Here is a 17588-nt window from a genome sequence, read left to right as displayed (position 1 = left end):
TAAAGGAAGGGTTCATCCTATATTAAACCTTTTCTGTGCTTGCCTGTTACGCGCTCCTAATACTTCTAAAGTAGCTTAAGGGACTGCACCTCGATTCATTTCAAGATAAAAATCTGGAAACCAGTTATATTCAATGACTATTAGTGATGAAGGTCTATCCTACAGTAGCAGTTAAAAAATAATATATATCTCTGGCAGATGTTATGTTTCAAAGTTTCACTTAAAGTGTTAAAACACAATGATATTAGCTGACTTCTTCCATTAATCTAAAGCTTTGAACGATCATAGAGAATGAAATTCAATGAAAATGTTTATTTGGCTATTTAGCATGCAGCAATGCAATGATGGAAAACGGAGCAAATGATAAAGTGAGAAGTTAATGAGACAAGATGAATGTTGTAATTGTGCATTGCTGTTACCCTCTACCACTCAAAATTGTATTTCTCTTTTCATGCATTTCAAGGCGTAAAAAACAAAGGTCAGGAACTTAGTGAAATAAGTATCATTTGATTGAACCCATAGTTTTCACCACATAGTTTTATATCATACAGAATGATCCTGCAATGGGATTTATAGTTGTACTTGTTTCGAAAACAAAATTATTACAAATAAGATGATTTGCTTCTACTTCTCTTGCTTTTAATGTGTAGGGGAGGGAAAAATCATAAAACAATAGGAGATTCCTCTTTAATACCTAGTTAGAAAACAATGGCTTTTCATTTCTTGTTTCTTTTGCCTTTTTTCCTGTCCTGTTCTTTATTTGCCCCTGCATGCTTTCAAATACAACAGGTATGATGCAATGATAATGAACTCTAAATTATTCTCCTCTTATCCTGAGAGGACAAAGTACTACCTGACACTCTTGACAAGAAAAAAAAAAGAATAGTTGTTTGTCTAAATTAATCAATATTATTCTAATAACACTTGAATGCAAATAATATAAACTGCACACAAAAAAGACTGGTTTGTGGCATGGAATTTTAAGGACTAGGAGCATTGGAAAGGTTTGCATTATTAAATGCAGTTTGCACTTCCTGTGTGTGCGTATGCTTTGATTCTCAAAGGGCAAGGATATTAGTTCTGCACAGAAAAAGCCTGTGCAAATTACAAAGATGTTGGCAACAAAAAAAATACTCTTCCTTTATATTGCTCTCATCTGGAGACAGGGATTTGCATGGGGCTTGAAAGTTTCCCACTAAACTGGTTTGCTAAGTCAAGAGAGCTTAAATCAAAGACACACAAGCATCTAGAAACACACACATGATGGTACACTTTCTTAGTTTCCTATTTTTCTGGAAAAAATAGTATGTTCTAGTTTTGTCACTTAATGCAAATTACATGCCTTTAGCTTTAAGATAATACTAAGAAACCTTTGGGTAGAGTGGGCAGCATATTAATTAATTAATTAATTAATAAAAATAAATAAATAAATAACTTGTCTTAAGCTTTATGCGGGAGACATAGGTAGTGTGACCACCTAGCAACTGGGGAATATTGGGTTTCATCTTTGCTTGATTTTGTTCTATAATCTGTAGCAAAAACTATGCCAAATCAAATGGATAAGTTTGTTTGCCAGAGTATTTATGCTAAGAAAACCTTTGTTTTTAACCCTTTGGATGTGTACCCTTGGACCTTTCCAGACAATTCTCATTGTTTTACACAGTAACTGAATTCAATAAATCATATTTTCTCAGCACTCGAATCACAATATATCATTGCTGGGAGAATGCAGTTTCCCTCCAGCACTGGATCAGCCTGTGACTTTTTACCTCATCTTTTTTTTCTGTAGTTCTTTGTAGTTCACATTCTTCGTATGGCACTCCAACATTACATTAACACCCCCCCCCTTCAGTAAAAATAAAAGCAGAAAGTAGATATTTCCCATTCTAGATAGTGCCAGTAAACAATAGAAATAAAGTTCATTTGTTGTGGATGTTGTTGCCTGGAAATGCCCTTGTTGTACACATCAGAATGCTTACAGCCACAGAATTGTAGCAACTGAGTATAAATACTGCAATGTTACAGCAGGATAGTGTTACCTGTGATGTCTTTAATGACTCCTTTGGCTCCAGCCATGTCTGGAGTCATGGATGAGCGAATACTCGCAACTAAATCTCCTACAATGCCGTGGAGAGCAGTAAAGTTCTCTAGGCGGAATAGGTGCATATCAAGGGGTTCACTTGCTATTTCCTTTAATTCCCCTTCCACTGCATCCTGCACTCCAATGGCAAACATGTTTACATCAGCAGATTTAAGAACAGATGATGGCAGAGCCACATCATCTTGGGAGCGTCCATCCGTTAACACTATGATAACCTGTGGAGTGCCGTCACTCACTCTGCTTCCAGCAGCTTGAGTTAGGTGGTTCCGAATGAGGAACTCTAATCCTTGTCCAGTCTTGGTTCCTCCCCCCATATAGGGCATGTGTGCAATATGGGAGAGGACATCTTGCATGGCATGGTATGTGTTTAACTGGAACTCTGTATGTGGGTTTCCGCTGAACTGGACCAGACCAAACCGTAAATCATTTCCACCCACATCTAATTGTTTTACAACATCATACAGAAACTCCCGAACAAGTTGGAAATGTTCCTTTCCAATGCTCCAAGAGGAATCCACTAGAAATATTATATCAGCAGCAGGACCGACTTTGACATCTTTAAAAAAACAAATTGTTCATGATTTTCCAGAGATCAGTTGGTGGAACAGGAGTCTAGTCCTATTAGTGAAAAGTCATGCAATTCTTTGACATCAGCAGCAGCCTAGAGCTCATAAATGCATAGTATATACATTAAACTCAGCAGGAGAAACAAAAAAGAAGCTTGTGCTAAGAGAGCATGTGTCCTTACTCACAAAGTTAATAATGCTACCATTCGAACCCAGTAATTCAACTTAAAGAAGCAGTTTTTCCATTGCTAACTTTAAATTATTCTCCAGTTATGGCAGCTTCTAGTGTATGTTCCTTAAGCATATGGAGGTAAGAATATGCTATGTAAACATGTAACCTACTTTACTTAAATAACATAATGAACCATTTACCATACTCAAAGCATATTGATTCAATATATTAGTGAATATATCCACAGCTTCCACTGGATTTATGGACTGCATTTGTTGAAGTGATTGTGCTGGTATGATTACTATCCTTATGTGAACACTTATTGGAATAATTGCAACAGGAAAGTCAATTTCCATATTACATCAAGCACCATGTTACAAAACATGACACTGTGCTTGAGACAGGTGAACTCTCCCATGCTGTTCTTTGACAAGTGATGTCAGTTATCGGGGAGGGAGGGAAGGGAATTACAATCAATTTTAGTGCAAAACCATGGTTTATAGAAATGCTTTACCTGTCAGCCTCTCAACTATTCATTTTACATATCAATCAAGAGGTAGTAGAAACAGCAGTAGCTGGCAAGCGAGAAGGAGGTGTTTTTGATTTTCTCTCTTTCCTCATAAGGAGTTTTGATTGTGGGGGGCTGATAACTTGTCCAGTATGATATAGACTTCTCTGGGATTCTCTATGTGGGTGAGGGCTGAAAGGGCCGGACTAAGGGCGGGACCAGGCAAGGCAGCTGGATCCTGCAGAAAGAAGCTGTATGAGAGGCTTTGCTGGGTGCGGCCTCCTTTATAGTGACCTTTCTGTGCACACATGATCTGGTCCCTATTTCTCCAGCCTAGCTTCAAAAAACAGAGTTGCTCTGCCTCTGAACCAAAAAGGCCTGGACGGGCGTGGAAGAGGGTTGGCCTGGTTCACTTTTCCCCACATATTGTGTAGTCACTAGGAAGTAGCTCGAACCAACGGAAGCACCCTAAACTGAAAATCATGTCTACTCCCATGTAAATGTTTTCCAGGATAATATAAAATCTTCCAAAGGAGAAGAAGCAGATTTTCCCATTCCTTCCTTGTATCCTTCCTCTTCTTCTGTCACAATGAGAGAAATTCAAATCCTAACATTTTCCGGTGTGTGGCACAAAGTTAACTCAGCCTTCCATTTTTCCAGGTTGGTAAAATGAGTACATGGCTAACTGGGGCACAATGTCTTGTTTGCATAATGTATGTTGTAAACTGCCAGATAAAGCTTTAGCACATTATATGTGATGAAACAACAACAATGCACTTTGTCACACAAACAAACACTTGACAATTATTTCTCTTACTGTTCCTCAGGATCTGTCCCTTGGTGCCATACTACTCAGAAAACTCCATTGACAGAAAAGAGTAAAACCTTCATCCTCCCCTAATACACTATCACTGCTGCTTCTATCACCATTTGGTAGGTATGTAAAGGGAAAACAAAGGGTCAGGACTGATTGAAGAGGCTTTGGGCGAATGCAGGGGCTGGTAAAGACAAAGAGAGAAGCTGGAAGAAATGTAAACATTATAAAAGCTGACTTCTCATGCGAAACAGGCTTTTACCAATCCTCAGTGTTATCAGATGGTGATTTTGACACTGAACATCAGCAATCAGTAAAAGTATTTCACACAGATATAAAGACTGCCAGCCATCATAATCTATGCAATAGCTTCCCAATATTTGGTAATGCTACTTCACTTCCTTATAAAAGGAAAGCACCTATTCTCAATATCAGTCTAGTAGAACTAAAACCAGAGAATAGTGTTGAGCAAACATTTACTACGACTCAATTTCACTCCCGCTCCTTCTTCAGAATTTCTGGGGACATATTCAGGACAAGTTTTCAATTCTGAAAATAGGTAATTATTTAAATGTGGAAGAAACTTACTTTCTTGCTGCTGGGCCTGAGTCACGTGATAGCCTGAGAGTATTAGACAAATGATTGCTACAAAGGGCAAATGCCGGTGTTTCCTCATTTTCTTTGGTTGGTGGGCTGGTTCCTTTCTCAAAGCACCAGGTTTTTTTGTTTTTGTTTTTATCTGAAAGGAAACAGAGATATTGTCAGAAAAATTCCTGTTTGTACTGGGATCTATTGGATAAACCATTTATTCAATACTGGCATTGAATGTACTATTAAATTACTGCTTCCATGCATACATAATAAAAATACGATAAAGCATATCTATTGTAAAATAAATTGCTGGTGTTCATGTCACATCTTGATGTCAGAAGTTGGGAGGAGTTGTCTCCCTCTGCTTTTTACTCTCAGCTCTTCTATGTTTCATTTCCTATGAGTCTTGTGTATATGAAGGTCAATCTAGACATTGAGAGAATTGTGTGTTTCCTATGATTCAGATCAGTTCTAGAGACAGGCACTTCGTATTAATATCTCAGGGTACTACGGGGGCCCGGTTCCCTCCCCCAGAGCTGGCTGGGCCACTCACCAGGCTCTGCACAATGCTGGGAGCTTGCCGTGGTGTGCAAATCCCAGCAGGAGCCCAGCCAGTCCTTCCCCACTTCCCCGTGCAGCCAACCACTTGAGCATGGAAAAGGGACAGGGAGTCTCTCTGCTAAGCCAATGAGCTCCCGGCTCCTGCCAGGATTGGTCCGCTGCCGATGGCTGCATGGCGCTTGGTGAGTGGTCCAGTCAGTTCTGGAGAAGGGAATTGGGCCCCCAGGGCACCTGTGGTGCCATGGGTCGTATTCATATTCCTGAGATATGAACACAAAGTGCCCATGTCTAATCATTTCCCTTTCTGCAATAGCTTGCCATCAGAGGTGCATTGCTCAGCAATCAGACGTGCAAAATAAACTAGTCTCTTCTTCCTCATAAGCAATCCAAAGTAGAGTATATCTATATGCAAAATACAGAGGTGAAGATAAGCATGTGCTATGATAGATGTCGTTTACTTAATGAAGAAACACTGCCTCTAAACATGTGCAAAGTGAATTCATCCCTAGAAACACTATAGGTAAACATCAAAAGCTGAAGCCAAAATTTTATCCACAGATTCATCCAAGCTATGTTAGAAAGGGGAATTCAGCCAAGGTCTGAAAACAATTAGGCCCCTTGCATGCATCAGCATTCTGAGTGCACAGTTTAAAAGATGCACACGCATAAACACACTGCTGGAGAAGTCTTCAACGTTGAAGGCAGGCTTGTGGAATCAAGGCATGGGAGGAAGCTGCAGCATATTAAAGCCTCAATATCATTAGAATAGCTATCTAGGCAAAAATGAATAATTAGGCACTGCGCACATACACATTGTTGATCAATTTTTTTTTAAAAAAAGAAAAAGCTCCTGACCAGAAGACAAAGTAAGTTGGCATAGACCTAGAAGTTGTCCCTGGCCCCTGACTGGCGAACTCAAGCCTAGACAAGTCTGTTTTCCATTTCGATCCTAGAGTGCCAGCCCTCCATGACACATTTTTTCTCTTACTTGATGGCATCACTGGTCACAGTTTCAGTCAAGCAGATTAACTGCATTGTTCTTAGAAAAGTCGCAGCAAATGTTTCCCCCACCCCACCTGAGATCACTGAGGAGAGGTTTTTGCTGTCCCTTCTCCAGGACTAGCTGGGTCAGAGATTAATCTCAAGTTCGGCTCAGAAATTGGCTTGGGCATCCAGCAGTTGGATGACAACCTACTATGAGGGTGAGTACAAAGGTCCCATTCACTGCACTCTCTTATCTACAGGCTTCTTGCTTCCATGCAGAAGACTCCATAAAAGTTAGTTAACTACAGCCAAACTCTGTAGCCAAACTGCCACCTATTCTAACCCACTGGAGACAGACATGCAAGGATTTTTATCAGTCATTTCTTGGATCACAGTAATCACTGACAAAGTTAGAAAACATACCAAGAAGATCAGTTTGGTGATAGAAATAATGTACTACAGAACGATGTCAGAACACTTGTCGATTATGTTGTTGTTTAGTCATGTAGTCATGTCTGACTCTTCGTGACCCCATGGACCAGAGCACGCCAGGCCCTCCTGTCTTCCACTGCCTCCTGGAGCGGGGTCAAATTCATGTTGGTTGCTTCGATGATACTGTCCAACCATCTCATCCTCGGTCGTCCCCTTCTCCTCTTGCCCTCACACTTTCCTAACATCAGAGTCTTTTCCAGGGAGTCTTCTCTTCTCATGAGATGGCCAAAGTATTGGAGCCTCAGCTTCAGGATCTGTCCTTCCAGTGAGCACTCAGAGTTGATTTCCTTTAGAATGGATGTCAATTATAGCTCTCACTTAAACCACTCCAATACATACACAATTATTTCCAGCCCACCTCAGAAAACGGGATTTTCCTCACACGGGTCCTGAATGATAAACCAGTCCTTGCTCTCAGAGCACTAACACAACACAACACTAACATAGAACACTAAAAACAGAAGCACTGAAGCACTGAAATTAGACCCTGCAACAAATCCAGATGCTACCCCTGTCCTCATTTCTCCACGGGCTGCATTACAATAGAATCAGTAACAACAAGATTCATTCAGTTCATTCACTATCTCACTTTCCAATGTGCTAACATCTGTCAGTGATTCCCTACACTGAATGAACCATCCAGTCCCTCTGTTAAAAAAAAACAGAGGCAGGTCTGATATTATAAATATCAATATTCAGAAACCACTGCAACCGTATTTCCACTTATCAAAGCACTATGCTATTGTCCTTAATGCAACCGGCTTTGAACAAAGCATGAGACTACTGAATTATAGTTCATTCAGAATCTCATTTCTATTTGAGGAAAGTGTGCTGTGGTCGGGTTGGCCTATCATTATATAACAACGTGCATGAGATGATTCATACCTGTTGAATGTTCTGACCTTCCCACCCACCCCCAACAAGAAGCTGGGTACCAGCTCAGCCAGAGTACCTATTTGATCATTCTGCTGATTACTGTCAGGTCTGCTAATAACAAGTTCCATCTGTTTTACAACCTCATTGAGGAAGAGGAAGCAGACCTGGCCTGTATTACGGAGACATGGGTGTCCAACCTGGGAGAACTTGCTCTTTCTGTCCGATATTTGCCTCCCCCACCATGTTTATTCCATTCAGCACCAGGGCAAATCAAAGGGGCAGGGTGTGGGTGGGGCTGCAAGAGTTCAGGAATTCCATAAGTATCAGGAGGACCACCGAGCTTTTGAGCCCAGGCCTGGAGGGTTGGCCCCTGACAGTGGGGCTTAGGGAGAGATTTGGGATAGTGCCGGTGTGCCACTCTCCCCACAGTCCAGCACGGTCCCTGCCAGGGCTGGCCGAGTTCATTTCGGCTGCGATGCTGAAGTCGCCCAGGCTATCGATAGCCGGGAACATCAACATCCGTCCTGAAACCGTGCTGTCTGGTGCAGTCCTGGAGTTCACGGATTCCATGAGAGCCACAGACTTATCCCAACACGTCACCTGTCCCATGCATTCAGTGGGCCACAGTCTGGACCTGGTGCTCCCAACCACACGGGCAGAAAGTGATCCGAAGGTGCAGAATGCAATCATCCACCCACTATCGTGGACAGATCGCTTCCTACTGAGGTTTGACCTGTCTATGGCAACCCCTCTCCACAGGGTTAACGGTTTGTCCTTCCAGGCTTCTTGACTCAGAACAGTTCCACGAAGCCTTGGGAGGGTCTCCAGCTGGTCTGGTCGACAATCCTGTCGAAGTCCAGGCCGATCGATGGTATTTGGAGGCGACCTGGGTGGCTGACATGATCGCCCCTGGAAGCCCTCTCTGCTCAAGAGCTTGTTCAGCCCCCTGGTATACCGAGGGGCTGTGAGCTATGAAGACAGCAAGGAGAGGGCTAGAGAGCAGGTGGAGAAGGGACCAGACAGCGCAAAATAAGGCTGCCATTAAGATCACAATCAGAAAATATGCCAACACCTTTAAAATGGTGAAAACGGCATTTAACACCAGATGTATCTGGGAGACTGCTAACTGGCAAGCAGAATTGTTCTGGGTGGTTCACAACCTCATCAGTGCCGGTCGGTCATGGCCTCACATGGAGTTTACCAATGATCAGTTTCCAGCCTTTTTAAGATCAAAAATTGAGGCCATTCGTGCTGACCTTGACTCCACAAGAAGATTCATCGACTGTGAGGTGACCATCGCCACACTCTATCTCTCTCTGTTTGACCCTCTATCAGTGGAGGAGGCCTCCAGGGTGTTGAGGAAGTGCAGGCCTACCACCTCCTCACTTGACTTACTCAGAGTGGCTGATAAAAGCTGCTAAGTGGGCCATGATTAAATGGGTCACAAATATCATAAATACAAGCCTCAGTCTGTGTGAAACCAACACGTCTGCTCTTTGCTCAACTTACTAAATCTGCAATTTGTCTTCCTTGTACAAAACCATTCTGATCTTTATAGATACAACTTCCAATAAAACTCTTTAATCTATTTGATAAAATAGCAGTAAATATTTTTTTCATCTTGGTTTATAAATAATATTGGTCTATGGGATTCCATATAAATTGGATTTTTGCCATGTTTCAGAATTGAAACTATTAATGATTCTTTCTATGACTGAAGAATTTCATCCCCTTTTAAAATTTTGTTATATAGTATTTTAACAAAGGTTTAAGGAGGTTTGTAAATACTTTGTAATACTCTGGGCTTAATCCATCCATTCTGGGTGTTTTCCCTACTTTCAATTTATTTATAATTCCCTTTATTTCCTTCTCAATAATTATCCATTCTATCCCTATCTTCTTGTAATTTCCTAACAAAATTATTTTCTATATATATTTTTAACTATCTATTAATGGGCTGTTGTTGTTGTTGTTATTATTGATATGTGCTACCAATTTGTGTTGACTTAGGGAGATCCTATAAATGAGAGAGTTCCAAAATATCCTGCCCTCAGCAGTCCTACTCAGCTCCTGGAAACTCAAGGCTATGTCTGACTTGATGGAGTCAATCCATTTCATATTTAGTCTTCCTCTTTTCCTGCGTCCTTCAAGTTTTCCATATTGAGCCTAAGATTGTATTGTGCGAATGTTATTCAGAGGTTAAGGGCCTCTCCGTGAGCTGCAATAGCTGCTAGGGTGGGGTTCCTGTGCCTGCACGAACAGACAAGAGAGGCACCTGTGTCATCTCAGGTGGGCAGGCTGGGCCCAAGAGCCTTTGAGAAGGCCGCCTCAGCCTGCATCACTCTCTTTCATCTGACTGTGTCTGAGGGAGAAGGTGCTGTGTGAGCCTTGAGCAGTTTTGCTTTTAACCGTGTGGCTCGCACTGCACCCAGAAGCAGCAATGGCGGCGGCAGTGGAAGGGGTGGGAAGACTGTGGGCAAAAATCTGTAAGGAAGTGTTAGAAGGCCGTGGTGGGCCCTTTTTTGGCTCCTCCAGTGACTCATCTCCAGGTCTTGCCACTGGGAGCGGTGCCAAAAAAAGACATTGGTGAATTTAGACTGATTCACCATCTGTCTTTCCCAGTGGGGGATTCAATTAATGACAGGATCCCCCAAGAGCTGTGCAGTGTGCGAGACACATTGTTTGATTCAGCAGTACATATGGGTGCACAGCTGTGGGCCTGGGGCAGAGCTGGCGGTGACATTAAGTCTACCTTCTGTCTTCTACTGGTCCATCCTGATGATTGTGATCTTCTCGGCTTTGCCTTTGAAGGCAATTACTTTGTGGATAGATGCCTACCTATGGGTTGCTCTGTATCCTGGTTAGCCTTTGAGCAATTTCCCTCCTTTTTAGAATAGGCACTTGAAAGCTGGGTAGGATGCGTGCATGTAGTCTACTATTTGGATGATTATTTGTTTTGTGCAGTACTCAGTACTTCACAATGTAGGCGCCTCATGAGAACTAGCAGGTGAGCTGGGGGTACCAGTGGTGGAGGAAAAAATGGAGGGGCCTAGCCAGGTTTTAACCTTTTTGGGGATTGTGCTGGATACCATTCAGCAATCCTGTCGATTGTCATTAGAAAAGTTGGGGGATCTAAAATTAAGGCTTCAAAGAATGCTTGCACAGGCTAAGATTATTTTAAAGGAGTTGCAGGAGGTGATTGGTCACCTTAATTTTGCCTGTAAAGTTATCACCCCAGGCAGAGCCTTCTTACAATGGCTGTGTGATGCCACAAAGGGCCGTACTAAACCACATCACTGAAGGAAACTGTCCTTCAGGAGGAAGGAGGATCTGAGAGTCTGGTTAGAATTCCTTGAGGGTTTCAATGGAATGGTTTCAATGGAATTGTAGTTCTTCCCTCCTTTTTGAGGGAAGAACTACAATTAGGGTCAGAGTTTCAGATCCAGACCAATGCAGTGGGATCACTGTGTTATGATATCTATTTCTGGGGAAGATGGTGTGCAGGTTAATGGCTGCCTGATTGGCATGAGAAGGAAGTCACAAAGGATCTTACCTTCCTCAAGTTATTTCCCATAGTAGGGGCCATAGTATGGTTATGGACAAAAGAGTGGGCCAACTCGGTTGACATCTTTTGGTGCGACAACCAGGTGGTTGTGCATGTAATTAACCCCCTGATGTCTAGGTCTCAAAGGGTTATGGGTTTGATTACGGCATTCATGCTGCCCTTCCTGCAGTTCAGCATAGTTTCCCAAGCTCGGCATGTCCCGGGGGTTGGCAATGTTTTGACTTACACCCTGTCCCACCAACAGATGGACTAGTTCAGGGTGTTGGCACCAGGGGCACAGGCTCTGCCAGATGTCCTACCAGACGAGGTATAGAGAATTGGATGGTTGAGGCTCAAAGGGTCATGGGTTTGGCAGTTGCTCCCAGTACTCACCACAGTTATACTGCAGCATGTAAGGAATACATCGCCTTTTGCGAGGAAGAAGGTCTGGGGCATGTATGGCCTGCCTGAGCTGAGCATCTGAAGCAGTTTGCGGTTTATTTGCACAGGAAAGGATTGGCACATAGGTTAATCCAGGGAGGAATGTCTGCATTGGCCTTTTACACCAAAGTCCAAGGGTGTAGCACATCACACAGTCAACTTCCATATTTGGAAGATGATTGAAGGATGGGGCAAAGAGTGGAGCAGTATGAAGGACACCTGAACACCCGTATCACCAGCCATATTGGGTATACTAGGAAAGGTATGGGACATGGCTTGTTCAGATCACTTTGAGGCCTACCTCTTCAGGGCAGCAGCGCTGATAACGGTTTTTTTTGGGGGGGGGCTATCATGGTTAAGTGAGTTAGCAAAGCCCGATACAACCCTATTCTCTTTGCAGAGGAAGGGTGTAGTGGTGTCAGATGAGCAGATTGCCATTCACTTACGAAAGTCCAAGACGGATCAGTGGGGGAAGGGGCAGGTCATAGCATTTGGTAGGTGTTCCATCCAAGAGATCTACCCAGTGAAAGCCACCCAGGAATATCTGCAACTCAGGGGAGATGAGGACGGAGGATTTTTGTGGCATAAGGATGGGTCGCGACTAAAGATGGACTTAATGAGGGTCCGGCCTCTGGGGCTGGACCATCCACTCACATGTCCAGTGGCGGCGGCAGCCTCAGTCATCCTTCCAATCCCTTCCGGAGCGCTGCTGTCTTTCCGCTCATCTAGCCAACTCCAAGCAGGGGGAGGGAGAACGAGTCTCCCTGCATGGCTGCCGAGTGGCTAGATAAGCGGAAAGAGAGCGGTCCTCCAGGAGCAATTGGAAGGCTGGCCGAAGCTGCCACCACCACTGGTTTGGGCCTCGGAGCATGGTTTGTATTGGAATGGAGGGGACAGAGAAGCATGCTCTGGGATGAGTTTGTTGAACCCCAGGTACTCCAGATGTGACCCCTGACATCTTGGTGGTGCATTCAGGAGATAACAGCTTGGCTTGGAGGTTAGGTAGGTCTTTGATACTGCAGGTCATTGCTAACCTAAGGGCCTTTGTGACAAGCTGTCCTACAATGCATATTGTTTGGTCAGCCATCATTCCACGATTGGTCTGGAGCACTGGGTGTGACCCTAGGTGTATTGATTGAGCCTGGAAAGGAGTCAACGGAAAGCTTGGCAGAGATGTTCGGGATGGCCAAGGGTCAATTATAACACATTCTGACATCAAAGTTAGCCAGCCTTGGTTATACAGGGCTGATGGTGTGTGCCTATTGGATATGGGGTTAGACATTTTCCTAAGGGATTTGCAAGGGGGGCTTAGGGCAGAGACTTCCAGCTTGGTGGGGGAGGCAAGGGGCATACTTTGTAGCCCCTATGCTGTGGTGGGTAATGCAAAGGAACAGGTGCAGTGTTCAAAGGGGGCACCCAGGGGATGCAAGGCACCCCTCCTCTCAAAATGGCATTAGTAGAGGTTGAGCTGAGGGGAGGGTAAGCAGGGGGCCCCAAGGGGCAATGGGCACATACGGTTAAGAGGCTCGGGTGGATGACCGCCTTGGGGGCACTCTGGCAATTGGAGGACCGAAGGCATTCTGGGTGAGAGAACAGCACGCTTTCGGAATAGGAACTCCCGAGGGTGAGGTCTGGACCTGAAGGTGAAGGTTGACTACAGTTACAGACCTCTTTGCACTATGGTAGGCCTCCTTGTGGAAGGAGAAGTTCGAGTTAAATAGTTAATAAAGTTGTGGCCTTAGTTCCCCCGTGTACTGTGTCTGTCTCGTTATTTTGGGCTGGGTGGGCCATGGGAAAACAGAGGTAAATGCATCCAATAGGGGGCAGGGTGAGTGGACAAGGAATTGAAGTGAGAAGCCTTTCTTCTTCCATTGTATTTGGGGACAATTCTGCACTGCCTATAGACAGTCTTTAATTGTAGCCACCCCCACCCCCGCTGATGTTTGAATGTATTTCCAACCCAAATAAACACATCTCATCGGCAGGCTCTTTAATTATACATATATGGCAATGCAAGCAGCCTTGCCCTTTGAAGGAGAAGCTGTAACATACATTCTGACATTCTTGTGAAAGGACCAAGTTTGTAGAAACAGTGGAGGGGGGGGGAGGTTCTTCCATTACGATCCAAGAATGTAGCTGAGAAATATATTACACAAACACATGCACAGCTGCAGTGCCAGTAAAGTCAGATGTGCAAAGTGATGGATGTAGCATTTCACAGGGAGCAAAGGCTACAATTCTGACTACAGTCCATATGGCAAGACCTGCTTCAAAGCAAAAGGGTCACAAGGAGAGCAACTGCTATGCAAGAGTCAGCATACGCCTGCTTTCTCTCTTCCCTCTTGCATAGCATGTCAGCTGGGCTCCTGGCAAACTGCGGCAGGAAAGGTCCAGCTGGAGCTTAGGTCATGGAGAAGCAGCTTTCTTAAGAGGACGCAGGCCCAGGGCAACACTATTTTCACATTCCCTTTCTTTCTAGTTTGGTTCCTCTCTTTCTTGAATAAAATGCTCCCATGCGGTCCAGTCTCACTTCTTAACATTCACTGTTGTTATTTAACAGATGTGTGTTTAGCATAATTGCACTCATACTTCATTTACTTTATATTTAACATAATTTTGCTGGAAATTTCACAGAGGATTATGACATCTGCTAAAAATAAACCAGACAAAGATGCCAGGGGAAGGGAGATACTAGTACACGACTCAGCATACAAAAGAAGAGGTTGTGGATGGTGAGAGAGGGTAAAGTACGTGACAATATCAAGAAGAAGAAACTCTTTTAAAACTTCCTTGGAGACGGCTCTGCAAAAGCAATTTTAAAATAAACGTGCAAGGTTTTGTGCTCAAATAAAAATAAGAACTAGGTATCCACGCTCTGGGAGACTTTGGAGTGTTTCAATTTCAAGTAAGTTGAACACTGTCTACACTCCAGGCAGGAGGGGTAGAGCTTTGGTTCCTTACTCCAAGTCTTCAGTCTTCTCAAACAAAGCTTCTGTTCAGACTAGAGCAGGGGACGAACCGCCAAAATGGCAGTTCATCTTGGCTTGTGACTTCTTGTCCTGCTTTGACAGTTTTCCAGAATCATCCAGTTGGCCACTCCAGAAAAGAGGATGCTGGGCTAGATAGGGGCGGCAGGTACACAGAAATTTATCCCATACTGGACCACTGCTGCCACAATCAAGTTTAATCTATTTTGTTGCAATTGTGTGACACAATAATATATTTACGAACCAGCCTAGCCCTTTTCCTTACCATTTGTACTTTTCTGGTTCAGTGGCAAGGAGTACATTTTTCAGGAGTGTTGGCAATTAATAGTTCGATGTCACTTTCCAGAACGTGTGATGTTGCTGTAAACCAGAAGTGGGGTGTGTGTGTGTGTGTGTGTGTGTGTGTGTGTGTGTGTGTGTGTGTGTGTGTGTGTGTGTGTGTGTGTGTGTGTGTGTGTGTGTGTGTGTGTCCCCTAGGGTGACTTGATAGTGATGACTTTAGTGAGATATGGTATGGCACTGTGTAACGGAAACACCCCTGCTTCTTCTGTCGTCTCCTGTTACCTTTATTTGACATCTGCAGTCCATTCTAGCTCTACGTCACTTCCTTTGAAAAAACACACACTCTCTTCCCTGTGCAGTCTAACATAATGATTGCTGGTGTTGTCCAATACTTCAGTATTTTGAAATAGAATTTCATATCCAGCTTGTTTTAGGGCATGTTCAGCTACTGCTGACTTTTCTGCTTGTTTTAGTCTGCAGTGTCTCTCATGCTCTTTGATTCTGGGTGAATGCTGCTTTTTGTGGTTCCATTATATACCTGTCCACAACTGCAAGTTATGGGGAGGGAAACCATTGAAATCCATTAACATCAGCACAGCTTCAACAAAAAAGAGGAAAGTCTGAAAATGAACAAGGCCTGGCTTCCAGCACTGGAAAATACAGCCTGGAGAAGGTCAACAAACTCTACCCAGCCACAAGGACCAGGGGCCATTGCACAAAAAAGAGCAGCTAAAGACACCCATCAACCACAGCGACAGATAATCTTTCCCACTTATCACAACAATACATCCACAACAAAAACATGCTGATCACCCTATCTCCTGAAAATGACAAAAGTTGTTCCCACAACTATAAATACTCAACTATCCAACAAATAGCAACAGAGTATGGACAGAGTTCCTACTCCAGTCCTCTGAAGATGCCGGCCACAGAGACTGGCGAAACGTCAGGAAGAACAACCTCCAGAACACAGCCAAAGAGCCTGAAAAACCCACAACAGCCATCAGATCCTGGCTGTGAAAGCCTTTGAGAATACATTGAATCAGGAAATTCTTGAAAAATTGGCAGTTCGTTGCTTTGGATCAGTTCAGATTAGTCTAAACTGAAGCGGTAAATTTTGGAGTGATTTATGAACTTCCTGGTTCACTGCCCCCCACAGCCTTCACCTCTTCCTACTCCCCCTATCCCCTTTCCTCTGCCCCACGCCTTTCCCACTGCCCTCTGTTGCTTTCCTCAGCTGCTGCCTGCACCACATGCACTGGCACCTCCGACCCCCTCCCCGCTGCTGCTAGTGCTGCCACTTGCTCCACTGCCACCTCCATCTCCACAAACTACAGCCAACTTCCCTTTGGGCAGTCCCAGCGAAACATCAGGAAGAACAACCTCCAGGACATGACCAAAGAGCCATGATTTGTTTTGGACTTCATGCCCATCTCTAGTAAGAATGCTCCACTATGCATTTAACAAATTCCCATGTTTCCCATATACACATACATCCATGGTGGGTTGTACAATTATATATTCCAACCCAATTGTGCAAGCATTCCCCCAGCCCAGCCCTGTTCTCACACTGTTATAAGTATGGTTGGTTGGTTGGTTGGTTGGTTGGTTGGTTGAACTCATATACTGTACCAATTAGTGATAAAAACTACTTTGGGCAGTTTAAGAAAAGCGATGGATACCATAGCCAATGAGATTTCCACTGAAAGGTCCAGCAGAATCAAAAGGGACACATTCTCCCTGTCCGGTTTCTGGCATAGGTCATCAAAAAAGGTGACAAAAGGGTGTTACATAACAGCACTGATGTTACCTGTCTGTCATGGGTTTGGAGGGAAAGTTCCATCCTATGGGGAGTGGAAGGCGGGACATCAGGAGGAGGGGCTGTACTGTATAAATATGTGATGCCTGTGTGGTGAAGAGGAGATGCTGAGACAGACTGTGAGACACTGGGTTGGGACGAAGCAGCAGCTGGGGAAGAAGAAGCTGTTGTGGGAGTCTGGGTGTCTGACAGGGTACTACTGTGTGTCAGAGTACCAACCTGATAAGTTCAGGTGTCTGTGGGTTAGCCAGAACTGATGGGTTCAGGGTCTGTGCTTTAAGTTAAAGGTTCTAGGTGAACCAAACTGTATGCTTGTGTGTGTGAGAATAAGCCACGTTACTTTATTTTATTCACCTGATTGTTTTATTTACCCTGTTTGTATTTAAAATAAACCTTATTCTTTTGTTGTTTAAAAATCCATCCCTGGTCTGTGTGACTTATTATAGGGAATGGTTGGTGGCAGCTTAGTAACTGTGTGATAGATCCCAGTAGGTCTGGGTTTGTCACATTGATTGGTGTCCAGCGTGTGGGATACGACTGGTCCAGTTGTCCAGCGGTCCAGCAAAGCCTTGGCAGGTGTGCCCAGAGCAAGGGGGGTCTAGTCAGGGACAGTTTGAGGCGCGTAGGTAATCTTCTAGGTGTACCTCACGGGGAGGTGCGCTAGTAGAAGAACGTGCCAACTGGGGAGACTTAGATTAAGGTGCTCTGAGGCAGCCTAGTTTTGGCGGGAAAACGCTGAGGCAAAACTGCGTAGCAACAGCGAGCTAGCTTGCCAGCTGAGAGGCCCAGCAGAGGGGGGTAGGCTCTGACTCGATACTGTTGCAAGTAGTGCTGAAGAACAGCAGCAGTC

At 44.1% G+C, this 17588-nt stretch overlaps 1 protein-coding gene across 2 annotated transcripts in view; it reads right to left on the bottom strand.

Moving 5' to 3' along the window:
* The window catches only part of COL6A3 (collagen type VI alpha 3 chain), a 125967-nt gene that overhangs the window by 95264 nt on the left and 13115 nt on the right, over window positions 1–17588 (bottom strand). Inside the window, exons 2-3 of one of the 2 annotated variants that reach the window (XM_020802374.3) lie at window positions 4750–4900; window positions 2040–2657 (exon numbers count right to left, since the gene is read on the bottom strand). In XM_020802374.3, coding sequence (XP_020658033.3) covers window positions 2040–2657; window positions 4750–4837 — 706 coding nt within the window. In that variant the 5' untranslated portion in view covers window positions 4838–4900. The remainder of the gene's footprint in view (window positions 1–2039; window positions 2658–4749; window positions 4901–17588) is intronic. The other variant, XM_072977174.2, reaches the window with a different exon arrangement.

This window comes from Pogona vitticeps, chromosome 1, assembly GCF_051106095.1.
Source record: "Pogona vitticeps strain Pit_001003342236 chromosome 1, PviZW2.1, whole genome shotgun sequence".
NCBI classification, from domain to species: Eukaryota; Metazoa; Chordata; class Lepidosauria; order Squamata; family Agamidae; genus Pogona; species Pogona vitticeps.
Note: the sequence above shows the minus strand (reverse complement) of the source record. Positions and strands in the feature narration are given on the sequence as shown.